The sequence below is a fragment of the Mastacembelus armatus genome, chromosome 7 (assembly GCF_900324485.2).
Source record: "Mastacembelus armatus chromosome 7, fMasArm1.2, whole genome shotgun sequence".
Taxonomy (NCBI): domain Eukaryota; kingdom Metazoa; phylum Chordata; class Actinopteri; order Synbranchiformes; family Mastacembelidae; genus Mastacembelus; species Mastacembelus armatus.
In genome coordinates this window covers 15,091,069-15,111,630 of record NC_046639.1, presented here as the reverse complement: position 1 = coordinate 15,111,630, position 20,562 = coordinate 15,091,069, and the positions used below count along the sequence as shown (strand labels likewise).

At 39.0% G+C, this 20,562-nt stretch overlaps 1 protein-coding gene and 1 long non-coding RNA gene across 2 annotated transcripts; one reads left to right on the top strand and one right to left on the bottom strand.

Annotated features, from left to right (window-relative positions):
* Positions 1-3,419: 3,419 nt before the first annotated feature.
* On the bottom strand, positions 3,420-4,413 carry LOC113146295 (uncharacterized). The gene is made up of 2 exons (XR_003297330.1): positions 4,292-4,413; positions 3,420-3,694 (listed from the first exon to the last, which is right to left on the bottom strand). It is a non-coding gene; the product is annotated as an uncharacterized LOC113146295 (long non-coding RNA).
* On the top strand, positions 4,324-19,790 carry LOC113146294 (zinc finger protein PLAGL2-like). The gene is made up of 2 exons (XM_026333701.2): positions 4,324-4,497; positions 18,108-19,790. The coding sequence occupies exon 2, from the start codon at positions 18,500-18,502 to the stop codon at positions 19,778-19,780; it is 1,281 nt and encodes a 426-aa protein (XP_026189486.1). The 5' UTR covers positions 4,324-4,497; positions 18,108-18,499; the 3' UTR covers positions 19,781-19,790.
* Positions 19,791-20,562: the final 772 nt, after the last annotated feature.

Here is a 20,562-nt window from a genome sequence, read left to right as displayed (position 1 = left end):
CAGGTCAAAGGTCAAACTCTCCGCAGGAATGCAACAAAACAAGGTCCTGCATGCAAAAAAAAAAAAAAAAAAATCAGATTTGATAGCAAAATAACGTTCTGAGCCCTCTAGTCCTCAGAGATTATTTTGTATGTTAACAGCATAACAATCGACACAATATATTAGAATAGCATCAAATCGTAAAAAATTAATAATGTAGTTAGAAGGTTATTCTTAGGTATTGCTGAATGACCACAGGATCTGTTTCTATGCAGACATCAAATATTTGAAGCTGCCTTATTGAATGATATCAAACATTATTAAATATCAAACAGAATTTCATGTTTTAGAGTAATATGCCATTATGAACACTGCAAGTCATTAATCATGTAACAAACACCAAGGCGTTTTTAATCTCAAGAAAAAGATTTGCAGAAACGATGTTGTATGAGATACTTCAACTGGCAGTGTAAAGTATTTAGTGGCAGTGACACAGTTTTTGTATTTTTGCCTTCATTTCAAATCCATCACCAAACAGCCATTTTATATATAGGCTCAAAGGTATTTGGACAAACAAGCAGCAACTGAAGGCAGCTGCAGTAAAGGCAAATCATGTCAAGATTTTGGTGATGTCCTGGGGTTCCAAACTTCCAGCAGCCATTGACTCACTTTTAAGCATTAAAAATAACAGTTATACACCACCAATCTCTAGTTTTAGAACACCTCCATTTTCCTCATATTTATTAAAATACAGTTGATGTGTCAACGTAGAGATGAAACAGACATACAAAAGAAATCACAGAATTATTTTGTAGAACAAAATGTCATCTAAATTTTTGATTCACAAAGTAGCTCCCACTTGCAGAAACAGTTGTATTAAAAAAAATACATATCCCTGGCACAATTTGAGAAATATTGGCCATATTTTGCAAAATATAACTTAACATGCAGACCCTGTGTCTGCCTTTCTTATATCATAATAGCAACTGTAATTATTAAATATACTATGAAGTTTTCTGCGTGATCATTTATAGCTTTTAAAAATTGCCAGTATGTCTCAAATTGTGCCAGTCAGTATTGATGAATGCAACTGTATAACTGAATACTGAATACCCTACACAACACACAACGCAACAGTTGTGATATTTATATAAGTATTCAGACCTTTTACTCAGCACTTAGTTAAACCACCATTGGCATGCTGTAACCTCAAGTGTTTTTGGGTATCATGCAACAACTATGCACACCTGGATTTGGGGATTTTCTGCCATTCTTCTTTACAAATCCTCTCAAGCTCGGTCAAGTTGGATGGGGACCTTCGGTCATTTTCAGGCCTCTCCAGAGATGTTGGACAGGGTTCAAGTCGGGGTTCTGGTTGGGCCACTCTAGGACATTCACAGAGTTGTCCCTAAGCGACTCCTGTGTTGTATTGGCTGTGTGTTTAGGGTCATTGTCCTGTTGGACGGTGAACCTTCGCCCCAGTCTGAGGCCCTGAGTGCTGGGGAACAGGTTTTCATTGAGGATATCTCTGTGCTTTGCTCTATTCAGTGTTTCCTCAACTCTGACCAGTCTCCCAGTCCCTGCTGCTGAAAAATACCCCACAGCATCACTATCACCATGCTTCACAGTGGGGATGGTATTTGGCAGCTGATGAGAGGTGCCTAATTTCCTCCAGACATAACATAGAATTAAGGCTAAACAGTACAATCTTGGCTTCATCACACCAGAGAATCTTGTTTCTCAATCTGAGAGTCCTTTAAGTGCTTTTTTGCAAATTCCCAGTGGGCTTTCATGTGTTTTGCACTGAGGCTTCCGTCTAGTCACTCTACCATAAAGCCCAGATCAGTACAGGGATGCAGGGATGGTTGTCCTTTTGGAACTTTGTCCAATCTCCACACAGGATCTCAGGAGCTCAGTCAGAGTGAAGAGGCTCTTGGTCACCTCTCTCACTAAGGCCCGTCTCCCATGATTGGCTGGGTGACCAGCTCTTGGAAGAGTCCTGGATCTGCTAAGCTTCTTACATTTGGATATTATGGAGGCCACTGCCCTCCTGGGAACCTTCAGTGCAACAGAATTTTTTGTAGCCTTCTCCAACTCTGTGCCTATTAACAAGCCTGTCTCTGAGCTCTGCATGCAGTTTCTCCTGGCTTTGTATTTGCTCTGATATGTGTTGCTGGCTGTGAGGCCTTCAACAGAGAGATGTGTGCCTTTCCAAATCATGTCCAAGCAATTTAATTTACCAAAGGTGTTCAATTCAATTTTCCAATTTATTTTATTTGTATAGTGCTAAATCACAATACAGTCATCTCAAGACACTTTACAAAAAACAAACTCTAGTCAAGGTGTAGAAACATCTCAGGAAAGATCAAGAGAAAGGAGACGAGGTGCTGGTTGAAGGCTCAGGTGCTGACCTGAGCCTTCAACGTCATCCTTACTACTGGTTTCCCTAGTACAGGCATGGCCAACCCTGGTCCTCAAGAGCCACTGCCCTGCTTGTTTTCCAACCAGCGCTCCCCTTTCAGCTTCCAATTGGCTGAATACACCTGCTCCACGTAATCAGCAGTGGGCAGGGTAGGGATAGTTAGAAAACAAGTAGGGCAGTGGCTCTCGAGGACCAGGGTTGACCACCTCTTCCCTATTGGGTTGGCCATCACTGCTGGTGCCACTCCTTTTCCTGGTTCTGTCATTGTTGGTGGGTCGCCAGCTGAAGCCGCTGACTCCACCCTTGTTCCTCGTCTCCTTAGTGGGTCGACCATCACTGTTGATGCCACTACTGCTCCTGGTCCTGTCGACACTGTCTGGCCATCCTCCAGAACAACTCCTTATTCCTGCTTGTCTAAGGGGCCATCCTCTAGAGCTGTCTTGGAAACTAGCTCGCCTGAGCAGTCTCCCCCCAGAGCAACCCCTAATCCCTGCCTGCCAGTGGGGCTGCCCTTCAGAACTTCCTGGCTCCTTGTCCTTTCGTTTCTGTCTTGTCTGTGTATGTCTGCACCTTTGAGCCCAGCAGTGTGTTTAAGTAGAAAACGTGACACATGCTTTATCATGAATTGTTCATATGACAACATGTCATTTCTTGATATAGGAATTTTAACTCGCTCTGCCTTTTATCGTTATCTTGCACACACATCATGTTTGGGATCTACCCTCAGATTTTCAAGGATGGGAAGCTTCAGCTTGTATTTCATGAAGTACAGTAGTTTATGGTGGATTTCTTGTTTTTTGAGTGAGTGCATGATATTTGCATCCAGAACCTGCTGATACTTTGTTGAACCCATACCTTTCTCTATCCATACAGTCTTTACTGTGCCAGAAGCTGCCACACAACCCCAAAACAGAATATAAAAAAAGGCAAGATCTTCTTTTCATGTAATGCTGTTCTGTTTCTCTCCAAATACAGTTTTGATAAATGTGGCCAAATAAATCAATTTTAACTTCATCTGTTCGTTGGCATTCCACATTTATTCCACATATTGACTTTTGTGACAAAGTACAAGACAAGTAAGATTTTGTTCTGAGGATTCTTTCACATAGATGCTGTTTGTGCATCATTTCACAGTGCGACAGCAGACCAACACCAGCATCCTAGTGGAACCTTACTACATTTCCTTTGTGGTGATATGAGGGTTTCCCTTAATTTTTCCACCCAGCAGATGTTTTCTTAGTCTTGCAGATCTTGTCTTGATTTCTGGACACTGCACACACTGGAAATTTCAATCTATAAGCACAGTGATATCGTGTTATGGTCTTCAAAGTGTTTTAGGCATCAGTTAGCATCTTAGATACTCAGTTGTTTAGAGGACTCTATGGTTGTTGAGTGTTATCACAAACTTTGAAGACAAATATAATTTATTTGCACTGGAAACGTCACATGCCCCCTCAAATTTTTCAGATAGGATGGCCATAGTAATTAGTGCATTCTATTTTTGCAAAAACATACCAACAATATTTAGAAACTAAAGGCACTTTCCTGGACTTTCATATTGTGATATAATTCAGACTGATACACAGCCCTATCTGTTCAGGCTGTTTGGTTCCTTCCAGTTGGACTGTGCTGTGCTTCACTAATAGAATAAAGGTTTCACACCTCTGAAATTGTATCTTTAAAGGTATTCGTATTGGTCTTAGCAACTGTATCCTGATTTGACAAGTCTAAGTATTGTAGCTAATTATGGGGAAAAACTAAAATTGCCCTTTACTGTAGGTCTAAGTATGAATAAGATCAGCTTTGTGAGTGTATTTCTCTAAGTAATAAGGGCTTTGACGTGACAGAGGTGCAAAAAAGACAAAATGTGGCTCTGCATTGTAACTTAACTGTTTTTCAGCTTGGTCAGCGTCGTCTTCCTGCTGGAGTTCCTCTGAGCACGGGCTGTGACGTCACTGTCCCAGAATGCATGGCTTCCAGCGCGGCGCCCAGCAGTCCAGGCCCCGAGTCGAACAAACATCTCAACAACTTGTTTCAAAATTTCGATGTGGCGATGGAATAGAGACTGGACAAAAAGCTGAACCGAGCCACGATCGGTAGGTGTGCTATGCTTGTGTCTGTGTCTGCTGAAGAGTTTTCTCCCGCAAGACAAAGTCCGATAGAAGTTAGTTGACCGCTCATCTTTTGTTTTTTAAGCTGCATGCTGGCTCGGGCACTTCTTTAACTTTACCTGCAGCCCCACTAAATAGTATTCGGTGGGTTTCCTCTACGTAAAGCTAGCATAACGTTCAAGCAAACATCTAAACACGAAACTTTATTCCATCTCCGCCGCCCTATTTGATGGACGGAGCCAGGCTAGCAGTCAAATTTAGCCCTGGTCTGATAATGACCTCGTCTCTTCACTGTCTGCTAATCCAGACTTTGTGATTTGGGTCAAGATCCAGTCAGGCTGACCAAGTTCTCCCTGTATTTGGTTCTTTCAAGACTCACATTTTGGCCTTTATCTTAGCATAATGTCAGAAAGGGGATTGATGGCAGCTCCATGCTGAGGACCCACAAGATGGCACTACCATCTCTCATCAACTCACTCGTGATGCAATGTACACATTAATCTGTCACAGGTTTGTTTTTGCCTTTAGTATAATGACATGAAGAACATCAAATGCTGGTTAATTCATTTAAACTTAATACGTGTACAAAAGTAAGTTCATTTTCAAGTAAAAGTCATATGTGTATATTATTTAAGGAAAATAAGTATATTTTACAATGGCCTTTGAAAGTTAAAGAACTCATTTCAAAGCACTTTCCTGTTCAAAGTGTGTTGATATTGCTGCGAGTAGTAGTCCTGGTCGTGGGGTGACTTAAGTACTTGATGCAGACACTTCAGTAGTTAAAATAAAAAAGGTAACATGTTAATTTTAGTAGCTTTTTGTATTTTGTGTGTAGCACCAAATCAAAACTTCAGAAACTGTCAGAAAGTTAGTTGCAACACCTAAAACAGCAAATGACCCATTAATCAGGTTGTCATTCACAATATGGTTACATTGTATTAGAAGTCAATCTCCTCTCTTTTCAGCCGATCTGATGGCAAGCCAACAGTTACTGTTTAATATTAATTAACTATTAACTAACTATTATGTATATACAACGCCTGACGTATTTTATTTATCTTTGCAATAGAACTTCATTGTTGTCCAGAAATCAATAAAAACACTTGCCAGCTAGAAACTTAGTAGCTGTAAAGAAACAACAATACAAATAACTAGACCCTTATTAGAATAAAAAATTCCATATTGATCTATAAGTAATTACTGGTTACTGAGTTATATTTTTGAATGAACAGCAGGAGAATAAAAGGTTGCATTAGGCCATTTAGTTTTTTAAATAAGGCACACGAAAAATGACTGTTATCAAAAAGACAAATCAGCTAAATAAATAAAACTAAAGAAGGATAATGGAGTGATCTCATCTTGAGAATGACAATAATAAATACATATTAATGAAAAAATTTTAACTAAGAAGGCAAAATGGTATATAGTAGACTGTAAACTTAAATAATTGTTCAGGTAGTGCAACCAAACGTCTGTAAGATGTCATAAGCTGTAATAAGACATTAACTATCCAGTATGCAAAATGTTATTAAAATGATAACTCAAGTACTGTTCACAGTCAGACATGGCTTCAGTTCAGACTGAGTCATGTCTTCTGTTTTTTTTTCTTTCAAAATCAAAATCTGACCTATGTTCCATGTAGGTTTTGTTTTTAATTTTTTACTTTTTATACATTTTCATTGCACAATTGTTCCTGCAGAGTTTCAAGCAGAGTGTTTCATAAAATATTCAATTCACTTATATTTTGAGGCTGGTTATTTGTCACCTATTAGTATCGATACTGAGGTATTAGAGCCTAGTACCGTACCAAAGTCAAAATTGTGGTATCAAGCCATCCCTAGAAGATACAAACAATTCTTACAAAATCACAACAGCAAACACCACTGCAAGATACAATTCTCAAGACAGAAACCCCATGCTGCAACTCATCCTCGTCATATCTCCAGCATCTCAAGGCCAACTTCCCACAAGATCAGTTATCTATTTCAGGCTAGGATTTGCCACATAAAGAACAAATCCAGCCATTCAATTAACAATGCAGTTAATAAGCTTAGTTACTACACTTTGGCATGTTGTCATCAATTCAACGCAATCTATAATTTGGCTGGTTTATTGCAATACGTCAGGAACGTGAAGTGGGCTCTCTCCCTGTCTCATAAATAGCCTTTCATACCTCTTGAAAATGCAGCATGCTGTAAGGGACACTCAAACAGCCACATTTACCAGTTGTATGGTTCGGCTGCACTGCCCACAAGTCAACAACAGAAGAATAGTGTAATGCAAGATAGAAGATGAGTGCAGAAAGTGAGTAAGAAATTTTAAATAAAAACAGAAAAAGGACTGGTCAGTACACCAGTATTTTTATCAATCAGTCATTAATCTATAATAGAGAGGTAGCATCCACACACCACAAAGGCATAATTATTCCTTCTTTCTGTGTCAAAAGAAGGAATAATTAAATTTACATGTAAAACATCGACTGTCATGTATCCACAATAGCATTAATCTTGGTTATTTTTAGTGTTTGGGTTCATATAGTTTTATGCACAATGTTAACCTGGTAAACATGTATTTTGTATTTTTAAAGAAGTTTTGATTGATCTAGAAATATAAATGCTATAAAACTTACATATGTAGCTTTATTCTAAAGTGTTATTCTAATGTGCACATAGTAATATTTATACCTCTCACTCACTCACTCACTCACTCACTCACTAACCTGCTTCCCTTTAGAGGTCCTCACAGCAGTAATATGCCCTTCATCACTATTACTCATACTAAAAATAATATTAATGATCTCTTTAAAATAAAAGTCTAAATTAAATCAGTTGAGACACTCACCTGTCGATCTTTTAACTCCTTGAACAAATTAGGATGAGCAAGTGACAAATGTTTGCTAAGATTTGATGTGTTGCCTCTCATTGCAGCACATGACTTACAGCAGCACATAACTGGTGAATTAAGGTCGGTTGGTTCACCTTTTTCATCACTTTTGTATGCAAAGTAATGCCATATTTCACTTCTACCGCTTACTCTATTTATTAATTTTGGAGTTTAATTTGTCTTCTTTTGACCAGTAGGTGCAAATAGAAATAGTTTTTCTCTGCAGAAATGGAACCTAGGACTGTACAGCTGTTAGATACCCATACTTTGTGTGGAGAAACAGTTCTTACTTTTGTTGTGCTGAATTGATAACACGCCAAAGTTTTGCAACTAATCTCATAAACTGGCCAGTTGGTGTCCTGGATTTGTTCTTTACACTGCAAACACTAATCTGAAATAGATATTTGATGTTGTTGGAAGTTGCAGCAGATTTGAGATGCTGGAGATATAATTATCAAATGCAGTACAGGGTTTTTGTCTTGAGAATTGCATCTTGCAGTTGTTTGTTATTGTAGTTTTGTGAGAACTGTTTGCCCTGCCATTTAATCACACTAAAACCTGTAAAAAGGTTTATTTTTTTAACTAGTGCACTGTAAAATGTAATAAGCTGACTTTAGGGCTGCAACAAACAACAGTTTTAAAAATTGATTAATCAGTGGATTATGTTTTCAAGTAATCAGATTTTTACAAAAGAATATAGAGAACTGTTTTCAATGTGTTATTGTCAAAATATGAACCTTAAACGAATTTGCAACAATTACACATAGAGATGCACCGATTGACTAGCCAGTGATCGGATTTGACCGATTTTTCGCATGACCGGTTGGTCAGTTTCACACTCAGTTGCATGAAAACGTTGGTTTGGAAGTTGTTTTCTGAGAGTGAAGATGACACAAAGATCGCAGTTTGTAACATTTGTTACAAACAAATCCTGTAATTAATGTTTGAAAAAAAAGATGGAAGAAAAGTAGATTTTTGTTAGTAAGCCTACTTTTTATTTCTAACTTTTTCAAGAGGAAGAGCACTTTATTTTTTTTTATTAAAGTTATTTTATGAGAAGGTCCTGTAATGTTTATTAATTTCATTTATTATAAAATAAAAAATTTAATTGAGGAAAAGATGATTTTTGTTAGTATAACTACTATGTTAGTTATATACAGGAAATCATTTTATAGCTTTTTCAAGGCACAAAGTACTTTGTTTTGTTGTGAGAAGATCCTGTAATGTTTAATAATTTATTATAAAAAATTTCGTTGATCTGCAAAAATCTGAATCGGCCAGGAAAATTGCAATTGGTGCTTCTCTAATTTCACATTTAAATCAAAAGCAAGAGGCGCATTTACCTTGATAAAGCGACATGCTTTCAGACCTGCACTTGAACATTGCTGGACATTAACCCTGGTGAGCTGCATGTAAAAACGCAATTGTACAAGGAATGCAGACTGACTATTCTTCTGACTATGACTATGCTTCTAAGAGCTCACCTGTAAAAAGTCTAGGTAGTGTCGTGGTGTAGGCCAGCGGCGGACAGGCGTTTTCACCGTCAGCTTCACAGACACAGCGACTAAAAAAACAAAAAAATCTAGCAGCAGTGTCAACCCTGTTGAAGAACTTGAGTTCATTTACTCTGTCCACATCACACACTGGTGCCTGGTTGTTCTTTTTTTGTAGTGAAGTTATTAATTCCCCTCCACACCTCTCTGATGTTATAGATTTCTCTCTGGTTTGTTTTTGTAATTCTCCTGAGCCTGTTTCAGTTTCCTCTTCAGCTCATATTGGACGTTTGAGCCTTTCTTTGTCTCCATCTTTAAATGCCTCCGCTTTCTGTTTAAGGATTGCCTTGATGTCACTAGTGATCCAGGGTTTGTTGTGAGGGAAACAAACAGCATCTCTACAGAAGTTGATGTAATCTGTGAAAGTCAACCTGTCTGTCAATGTCCATGCTGTTTTCTTCTGCTCCTACCAATACATTCCAGTCTGTGCATTCCAAGAAGTCCCTTAGAGAATCAATTGCTTCAGGTGTTCATTTCCTGACTGTGATGGTGGTTGCTTCAATACACAAGGTTTATAACAGGTCTGCAGTAAGACGAGGTTATGATCTCACCTGCCGAGTGGTGGTAAGGCAGTAGACGTATAGGCCTCCTTGACGTTTGCATCTAGTCAGATGAAGTCTTTGACCTTATCTGGTAGGATAGTTGACAAGCTGAGAAAAGCCAGTCAGGTGTGAGTCACATGGTTAAAATATCCTGATATTGTAATGAGGACCTCAGAATGTTGAGTTGGCAAGTCTCATGAATGACTTCACATGGAACATTAGCATTCGCTTTTGGTTGAATTTAAACAAATATGGTGATGATATGACTGAAAATAATAAGGTCAGAGAGTGCCTGCCAAAAGCTCAATGTCCTGTTAACATAGCCTTTCCTTAACAGTAATATGACCAGGGCTACACCATCTCTTGTTCACAAAAAAAGCCAGTCCTCCACCTTTTGTCTTGCCACTTGCCTCAGCGTCTCTGCATGTACCAGGGTGAAGGCAGGCACATCCACACAGGAATCTTCAATGTTTTGATTCAACCAGGTCTCAGTAAAACACATTCAGGCTACTCTCATGATATGCTCTCTGGGTCTTAATCCGTGCCTCCATGTCATCCACTTCTGTTCAGTAGAGAGTTGATATTCCCCATAATGATGAATGGTAGGAAAGGTTTGTATCTCCATCTCCTAGCCTTTAGTTTATGTAGCATGGCTTTATAGCATGTACTTTAAGGGTTAAGAATTTCACTAGGAAAATACGGCATGTGACTACAGTGCAGAAGAATTGGTTCTTTTTGTAGCTTTTAGTGGGTGAATGATGAGATAGAAACAAAATGAGAAGATGATACTGCAAAATGATAACTGAACAGAGCATGACTGAGAATATCTTTAACTTTGATATCCATGAAGAAAATGCGTGTCCTCAAGACATATTGGATGAAGGAGCATTCACACATGAAGAATTTGAAAAAATCATGCTTTAAACTGCCAAAGAGACACTGAGCTGGTTCAAAGGGAAGTCCCAACAGAACAGGTGTCTGTAATGAGATGTCGATGTTATGAATTATAATGAAATTGTTGAAGATTTGAGAAAACAGTTAAAAAGAAATATGCAGACATAGTTTGAGCTTCAGTGTTCAGAGGAAAAACTGTATGATACAGAAACTAAGATTTTAGTCCAAGCTGACTCGGTGCAGTGAGAGACTTAAGCAACAGGATCCTAAAAATAAAGAAACTGATGGTGGTTTGACAATTGAGACAGATGAAATTGGTAACAAGACAATTGGGTTAAGTTAAAAGTACACCCAGAACAAAATGACTTCTGCCAGAAAACCTGTGCATGATCAGTTGACTTCACATCTTAGCAGAGCTCAATCTACTAGACAAGTGTGAATCAGAATCAGCTGCAGAAGCAAGAGACAGACAGTGTGAGAGGGAGATCAGGGATGTTTAAATATGGTGGCCTTTGGATAACGGTTGAAGAGGTAGATGAACAGTTGGGCTTAAATGAGAAGACAAAGCTGCATCAGCTCAGCTGAGATTCATAAGTGTTGTCCTTGGAAACAAAAATGTGAATGGAGTTTTCAACCTTTGCAGAGAAAAGTGGAAATTACCTTTGGGTGCTCCAGTCAGTACTTTCAAGAGCTTTGCTTAACAACCAGGAATCAGTGGAAGAAACCACAGTGAAAGTGAAAGTAAGTTAGGGTTGCACTCCCTCTGAAACTGTTACTCCAGTTGTCAGAAAAACAACAGGGACAGGACACCAAAACAGACTGTAAGAAGACTGTGTGCTTGCAAAGCAGTCAATAGCCGTCTGGCACAGGACTACAGTATTAGACATGACAGAGAATAATGATAGGCAAATATTTGGTGCATTTTTTTTTGATAGGGATGACGAGATGAGACAGAAGGTTGTATGGGAACATTCCAGCTGGAAATTTTGCACCTGAGGTTTGTCAGAGCTGCAGACATGATAGGGGAGAGTAAAAAGCACATGGTCATAGATGATCAAGTATTCGAATAATGGCAACCAGGTGTATTAGCTGCTGGTGGCACAAAGGATTTACTTCTAATTGGGTACCTGTTGGAAGAAGGTTGCCTTTATGAGTATGATCTCTTAGATAATTATGCTAGTCATAATTTTAATTTAAGTGTAATGTTTTGGTGAAACTACTGAGCAGGACTTTTCAAGTCAGCGGGCAGCTGCTTATTGTCCCTCTTGGTGTTAGTGGATGTAGTGATCCTGAAACAGAATAACAGATTAGTGGATTTTACAGCTCAGTGTTACTATAAAATCTAAATAGTGGTGTTTGTTGTTCATGATGACATAACATGATGGTGATGTCTTAGGGAAACCACATTAGATTTGTTTGGTTAGCACACTATACATATAGCATATGTATAACATATCACATACATATATAAATGGATGAACAACAAAATGTCTTTGCCACAGAACAGGTGAGGAAGGAACTATCCAAACTAAAGACCAACCAAGCAAAAGGACCACATGAGATCAGCCCCAGAGTACTTAAGGTGTGTGCTGGACAGCTTGCAGAGGTTTTTCAGCAACTCTTCAACCTCTCTCTGAGACTCAAAAAGGTGCCTAAGTTATGGAAAACTTCCTGTATTTTCCCATTACCTAAAAGAGGCCATCCCAGTACCCTTAGTGACTTCAGACCAGTAGCATGGACCAGTAACATCACATCATGAAAGTGTTTGAGAGACTTGTCCTGAAGCATCTGAGGTCTCAAGTGTCTGAATTTCTGGACCCCCTGCAGTTTGCATTTTAGGAACACATCAGAGTGGAGGATGCCATCATCTTCTTAATGCACAGAGCATACTCCCATCTGGAGAGGCAGGGCAACGCTGTGAGAGTCGTGTTCTTTGACTTTTCAAGTGCTTTCAACATTATTCAGCCCCACCTGCTAAGTGCAAAGATGCAGGATATAGAAATTCCAGCAGACATGATAGAGTGGATCACAGACTAGCTCACTGGGCGGCCACAGTTTGTTCGCTTAGATGGCTGTGTATCTGATGTGGTGATGAGCAGCACCGGTACACCCCAAGGAACTGTATTCCTGTTTACACTCTACACCTCAGGAACCTTTCACCTCCAGAGGTTCTGAGTCCATATTAACAACAAACTGGACTGGTCAAACAATACAAATGCACTCTTCAAGAAAGGACAGAGCAGACTGTTCTTCCTCAGGAGACTTTTTTCCTTTGGTGTGTGCAACAAGCTACTAAAATGTTCTATCAGTCTGTCGTAGCGTGTGCAGTGTTGTTTGCAGTTGTGTGCTGGGGAGGTGGCATCAAGGCTGGTGAGGCCAACAGACTAAATAAGTTGATGAGAAAGGCAAAATCTGTTGTTGGACTGGAACTAGACAGTCTGGAGACTGTGGCAAAGAGAAGGATAGTGGACAAAATCAACTCCATACTGGACAATCCTGCCCACCCACTTTATGAGGAACTGTGGTGAATGGGAAGTTCATTCAGCCACAGACTAATTCCTCCTAAAGCCAAGACTGAGAGATTCTGGAAATCTTTATGGGGACCTGATTCTCAGATGAAATTGCCTTGCCAGTTAGGCCAGTCACTCTATACCTGAGCAAATAAAATGCAGGTATTACATGTGTCACCAAATATCTGATCATTGCCTGGTTGGGGACAGGATTTAGGAATGCTTTGTGTCAAGGTCAGAGTAGTGACATTTTTTGAGCAGTGGAGGTCAATTTAAAGATACTTCAGGTGGTAAGTGGGTGATGTGTATCTTTCATGTGGCCCAGGAGGTTAATTATGGCACAGCCTGATATCCACTGAAGGTCCTACTGAAAGGTCAACATTTAACATAAATTCTAGGATTACTGGAATGATCACCTAAGTTGTGGTACATTTTACTGTGCTGTAACATTGTTTTATCTTTCGGCAATGAAGTGTAGTTTAGGTAGACATGAAATCCCTCTAAACATCAGTAAAGTGCTTATAAGCTCAGTGTACGTTCAACTGCACTAAAATCTCACCAATCTAATAATAATGCCATTTATTTGCAACCTGAGAAGACATGCAACTCTAAATTCATGCATTCTGATACAGGGTAGGGATGCAGCGATTAAGTGATTTCAAGAGTAACCATGCTTAAACACGGCAAGATTAATTAATCATAAAGGCTCCACTATACCGAGTGTTTCTGTTGCATAGAACGGAATTGTTGCAGCTTGCACAAAATGAAAACAAAGTTATACCAGCAGTGCACCAGCTTGAAGTTACTATGGCAGAGGGACCAAACGGTGAAGCTTTATTTCCACCACAAAAACACCTGTAGTCAGTAATGTAGGAGCATTCTGGGTACGCCAAGAATCAGTGTCACTGAAGATGATGGATCACCTGTTTGCAAAACTTGCCATCAGAAAATTGTTGCTAAAGGAACCAGTACAATAAATTTGATGCAGCACCTGCAGGATCACCACCCAGCTTTTCACGCCCAAGTTAAAGGTAATACATAACCACTAAGTTAAATTACATGCTAAGTTACTTATTAATGAAGCATTGAGGTTGTAGGGAATTAATAATAATAATAATAATAATACTTTTATTTATAAGGCGCTTTAAGAACAGCAAGAGCTGACACAAAGTGCCGTACACCAAAACAAAGAATTTACATATATATATGTGTGTGTATATATATATATATATATATATATATATATACATACATATATACATACATATATACACACATACACACACATACATGAATAAGAATTTTAAGAGCAGTGGAGGTCAATTAACTATAAACGTGTTACAATCAATGCCGTAGCAGTGACAATTGGGCTTTCAGTGCAATGTAAACAGAGTAGTGTGTAACATTTGTCTACGGAAGATAGATTGTAGACCTCTCAAGACCTTCAGTCATTTAACATTACATTTTGTTGTTTCTTCCCTTCTGTGTTGAGTAAATGTTGGGCTTTGTAAGTTAATATTTCAGGAGTAAAACACTAACATAACATCAGGAGACTTCCAGGCAGACCTTTTCCTCAGGTCCAAAAGAAATGTATAAAGAATACACAAACTGAAAACACCAGATCATTTTGTGATCTCTTTCTATTTGTTATTTTCAAAAGGGAAATACAGATGTTTACGGAGGAGAGGTCACCTTTCTTTAATAAATATTCTTTAATTAACTTTTGGTTTGTCTTTAACAACTAATAACTGTTCAAGTTTATACATTAGTAGTGTGAAATTCATGAATGCATAATAATCATGATAATTGTGAAACCATGATTATTCTTCAGACTACAACTGTACCAACAAAATCTGTAATTGTTGCATCCCTAATTTAGAGCAAATGGTTTTTTGGTAGCATGTGTAATCAGCCTGTCCATTAGGCGGCACCTAAATAATAAACTAATATCCACTAATAAAAACTTCTCTGAAAACATCTTTGGCTTAAGAGTTTTTTATTAAACTAAAACTTTAAACAGATTATGTCTTAGCATGTAACGTGTCAATGTGAATGTATATGTTAAGTATGTAATTCTCACAATTTAAAATTACCTAATTTAGGCTGCTGTTTTATCCTTATAACCCATTTTATCTTATTACAACCATAATTTTTTTTTTAGAGATTTCAGTGAATGCTAAAAACATTGGGGACAATCAACAGCACAATCTAGGATTGTTACACAAGGTGTAATTTAACTGAAAAAAAAGAAAAGTCCTGTCCAGAGTTTACCCCTGCCTTTTGCCCAAAGAGAGCTGGGATAGGCTCCAGCAGATCCTTGTGACCCTAAATAGGAATAAGCATGTGCAGATGATGGATGGAAAGAAAGCGATGCAGATTTAGCCATCACCTGAGTCCTGTGTCGCAGACTTAATCTCCCACTGATAGGCCCGTGGTACAGGGGGTGGAGAGAAATGACCGATGCAGTGTTTTCAGGACATACTTTTCTTGAAATTTCAAAGCTTGTGATAAAATATTTTGCCATCAGTTTAAAGTACATTAAATGTACTTTACGTTTAGGTATAAGTGTTGATAATAATTGTCGGAAATACAAATAAATAAGCTTCAAAAAATGCTATGATGGCGGTTTTACTTCCGGCTCAGAAAACTTTATTACGTGGAAGCTGAGATCTGTTTTTAAAATGAAAAAAATCAGCTATCCTGGTGAGGAAAGGTTTTATTTGTTGCTCATTTATCACCAAATAATACATATATCACTTTGAGGCATCAAGATACTCTTAAGTATGTTTTTTTGTAAAAGTTACACCTACTTAAAAACCATGTCTGAAGACTGCATTCTCATCTCCAAGGATAACAAGAAGGTTATGGTGGACTGCTGTTCACTTTAGTTACATCGGGGAAAAAAATAATCAAACAGATCACTCCAAAGGACATAATAGCTCTGCATACAAACTTAAAACATTTTTTTGCTTTGCGTCTGAGAAACTTACCCCTGGTGCAGATACTCTTGAGGTTTCTGGGTGGCATGTCCCCATAAGACTTGAAAGTCTTGAAGAAGTGACAAGTATATTTGTTAAGTTCTTTGAAGAACTTTATTTTTAAGTTTAAAAGTTTAAAAGTAAAGGAACTCTTCCACAATCTGGACAAATTAAATATATTAAATAAAAAATTCAGTATAATTTTGGCTAGCTTAGAGAGTATTTTGACTTGGCAATTTGAAGACATAATGGTACAGTTAACGTGAAACCTCTCATCAACATAAATAATGAAGACATGGCACAAGAGCAGCTTTTAATAAATGAAAAGCCAATCAAATTTTTTACATTTTTCTGCAACTTACCTTAACATGGTTGGGCCAGAAGCTTTCTTCTCACTTTAAATGTGGTGTACCGTTACCAGGCACTTCTTCAGGGGTAACTGCCTGTGTGAAAAGGGTCTTCATCACTCAAACTTTTTCACTTAAGGTTTTTTTTAGGCTGATTTGGTTTAATTTCTTCTGTCTTCAACAGAACGTTTTAACTAAGTGTTAACTTAGTTAAAACACATACCAGGTAAGATTATTAAGATTAAGTAATATTAGCAATTACATTTTAGTCTACTAAGTGTCACTACCATAATCCTATTATGACCTCCTAGTGGCTTGGAATACACATGCCCGTTTTACCCAAAGGAATAACACTCAAATTGGCTCCAGGATTGTCAAACTTCTTATTATAGAGGACAAGTCTATATGTTATTCGTTATTATTGTGGTAGAATGCTGCACTGTTAATTAAAGTTTATATTTCCATCTAAATAAAAACCAAGCTATTGCTTATAACCTGCTTATAGGTTGTGATGGAAGTCTAAAGTGCATAATGTTTTTTCGGCATTTAGATATATATAGCTGCCATTTTTTAAACCACTAGTAGAGGTAGATTGATGTGGGTTTTTCAATGACCAGTGCTGAATCAGATTTTTAGAATTTAGGGCAGCCAATTTATAATTTTGATTATTCTTGGCTGAAATATTGGGTTGATTCTTGTACTGCATATTCATATTTTCAGTCTAAAGATCAAGGATTATTCTAATTTGAGAGTTTTAAGGGTACTCAACTCCTAAGCAGAATGTAACATTTATTACGGTGCCTGCCCAGTGCTCTTTCTTCCAACTCCATCCTCCAACTTTATGACTCTATGGTAGCTCCAGTGCTGCTACATGCTGCAGGCGTATGGGGCTTTGAAGATGCTTTTGATTGTAATGCAGTACAGAATCAAGCCATGAGATGTTTACTGGGTCTCCACCCATACACAACTAAGTGTGCTATTAAGATGGATATGGGATGGGATTCATGTCAAGATGTTAAATGATGAGACAGTGGAACTGACTTGTATGAATGCCAGACAGACTTGCCAGAAAAATCTTTGACTGACACAGAGCACACAGATATATGGGCAAAAGAGGCCTCTGTTGTCCTATCAATGACTGATCAACGTTTTGTGTTTTTGAGCAGTTTAGAATGCAAAATTTGTTTAATAAAAGAAATTTAATACATACATTCAATTAATACATTTATAAGAAGCAATGTAAGACTGAGGTTTGTAACAAGCCCAAGCTTGGGACCTACCTTCAAATAAAAGAGGACTTCAAACAGAGCCCTATGTTAAAGTAGATCTAATAAGAGGTCAGAGGTCCAATTCAGGGCTGGTCTTTTGCCACTGGTTCTGGAGGCAGGCAGATATAAAGCTCTGAAAAAGTAATTGCACCTAAACCTATTGACTGGGGGCAACAATTGCAATAAGGCACTTGTGATATTTGTTACCTATACTACATGAATTGTGAGTACTAGAGTAAATTGTAGGAATTACATTGTGCTCTTAAAAGGTAATCTTTTTTTAAAGCCACCTTATCTCAAGCAGCATATCAGCAAGGTGCAATATACTGTAGTCACTTAATTTATTTATCCATCGATGTCCATGTAATGTACATACCCCAAGGCACATATTGTACACATTTATAGTTTTTGTAGCTTTATAGTTTTATTCCACTTGGTATTTTTTTTTAATATATATTTTTAATTTCTTATTTATCTTACATCTTTGCTACTTTTGGCACTCTGCTGTGTACTTGTACTTGCCGTTGCAACAATGAAATTTCCCCGTTGTAGGACAAATAAAGGTTTTCTTATCTGATCTTATCATGTACATAAAGTAACACTGTTTTTCTGTTTTGCAGGTCTGGAAAGCTATCTGTAGCATTCAAGGTTGCTGAATAATAAAGTAGACTGCAGGCCAACACAAGAGCTCTTCTAAGGAAACACACAGACTGAGCCAGCGCTTCCAAAGGTCCTTATAATAGCAGCCCTTTCAGGGTTGTTATGGTAGTTGCTGTCACAGAGACCAACTGGACACAGGCTTACCCCAAAAATGCAGGACTACTAGTCATTGTTGCAAAAGACTATTAAACGGTCAATAAAGACCACTCAGCATTTATTCTAACACTCCAACAAAATGACGATAATGTTGAGCTCTATGGAGAATCCTCATGAATCTTTTCTGTGTCTGCTCAGGGTCTTGGCCAGAGTCCCTGTGCAGCACCAGAGCTAGCATTGTTCTTCTTGTTAGACAATGTTTCACCAACAGGATCTGAAGAGTCAGCTGCAGGAGAGCCAGACATCCAGCAGACAGGTCTTTTACTGCCAGGAGTGCGGGAAGCACTACAACACCCAGCTGGGTTATAGACGCCACCTAGTGGCAGCTCACACTGCAGCAACAGGCCTGTCCTGCCCTGAGGGAGCAGCTTCATTGCTTGAGCAGTTGGGCGGCCATATTGACAGGCCTCCACCATTAGAGGGCAACACTAATACTGTTGTGCCAGTGAGAGAGAGAAAATACTCATGCGAGCGATGTGACCGCCGCTTTTACACTCGTAAGGATGTTCGACGTCATGCTGTGGTGCACACTGGTCGCCGTGATTTCCTGTGCCCACGCTGTGCTCAGCGCTTTGGCCGCAGAGACCACCTGACCCGCCACTTGAAGAAGAGCCATGCCCAGGGATCAGGCTTAATGCCAAATTGTGCTCCTAGTACTTCTTTGGCTACGTTGACTCCTGCCAACCAGTGCCCAGTGAAGGAGGAACCCAGCCCTGTGACCTCTGATATGGGTTCTGCCTCTAAAGAACCTATGGAGACTTTCTCAAGGGACATGTACAATTCCTACTCTATGGCCCATCCTGTCCCCACGATGGGCCATGCCCATGGCCTCATGCAGGGTTCCTTGCCCTCAAGCATGAGTGTGGGATGCCATGTGGCACCCCAGTTCTCTCACCACAACCATCATCGCCTCCAGTCCCCAGTGACTCCACAGCAGCAGACCTACAACACCATGGCCAGGTACCAACATGTATCTACCTCATATCCTCGTACTGACATGGACAGTTTCCTGCTGGACCTGCAAAGTGCTCCTCCACCTCAACTTAATTCAGTCAACTCCTCTACCTCTACTTCTGCCTCTCCTCAGAGGGAGGTGCTGGGTGAAGGGGTTGGTGCTGGCGGTGACCCCCACCTGCACTGCAGGAGCCCTGGTGTCTCTTCAGCTGAGCTGTCATGTACCACTAACATGGACCTTGGGCCTCTGCTGGGCTTTTTGCCCTTCAGCCTGCCACCCTACAGCCCTCACATGGGGATGGGGGGGGTAGTGATGAGCTGTCCACCTGCCACCACTAATTCCTCTCCATCTTCTACTGGGCTATCCTCCCAGGCTACAGGGCCCTTTACCTTCTTCCAGCCTCCCCAGGCACACATACCCCAGGGCCCTGTAGCCCACGGCCAACTACCTCAGCCATACAGCAGTCCTGCTACAAGCACATCCAGCTCCCTACCTCATTACTACCAGGCCTTTCAGCAGTAAGCAGCTCTGTTCCCACAAAACATTGGCTTTTTTTTTTTTTTTTTACTTTTTTGTGATTAAAAAGTAAAATGTGACATTGGCATCTTAATTGTAAAACAAATGTAGAATGTGTCACTGTTTGGGTAATGCCTGTCAGTGCTAGTGATGCTAATCTTAGTAGGTTTTTGTTGAACACAACAAATAACGTTATCAGTATTACCTCATGATTTAAAAAGTAAGCTTGAACTTTGGAGGAAATGTAGATGGTTTGCTTACAACCAAACAGAGTACCTCTTTAACAACTTTTAACACACAGGTGAAGCACAGTGACTACCAGTTTTAGGTTATCTTGAAAAGGACTACAGTGCTAGGGAATGTTTTATCCAGTTATGTTTAAAGAGCTGATGGCATTGTATCATTTTAAATATTACTAATATTTTGACTAACTTTTGACCCAATTTCTGTAATTTTTCCTCTTTGCACCACCACAATAGCTTTAAAATTAAGCAGTCAACTGTTTAAATGTAGACTTGATTCAAGGGTTTTAACGAAAATGTTACATTAGAACTTACAGCCATTTTTATACACAGACCCCATTTTCAAAGTAATAAGTAATTGGACAAACTAACCTACAAATATATACAGTGTCCAGAAAGTATTACACACCCTTCGTTTTTTTTAATTTTCTGTTGCAGCCTGATATGTGTGTGTGTGTGTGTGTGTGTATATGTATATGTATATATATATATATATATATATATATATATATATATATACACACATATACATGAGGATTCATAAAA

Excerpts from the sequence above, each read along its gene's own strand:
- LOC113146294 (XM_026333701.2), top strand. The coding sequence starts at position 18,500 with ATGTTTCACCAACAGGATCTGAAGAGTCAGCTGCAGGAGAGCCAGACA.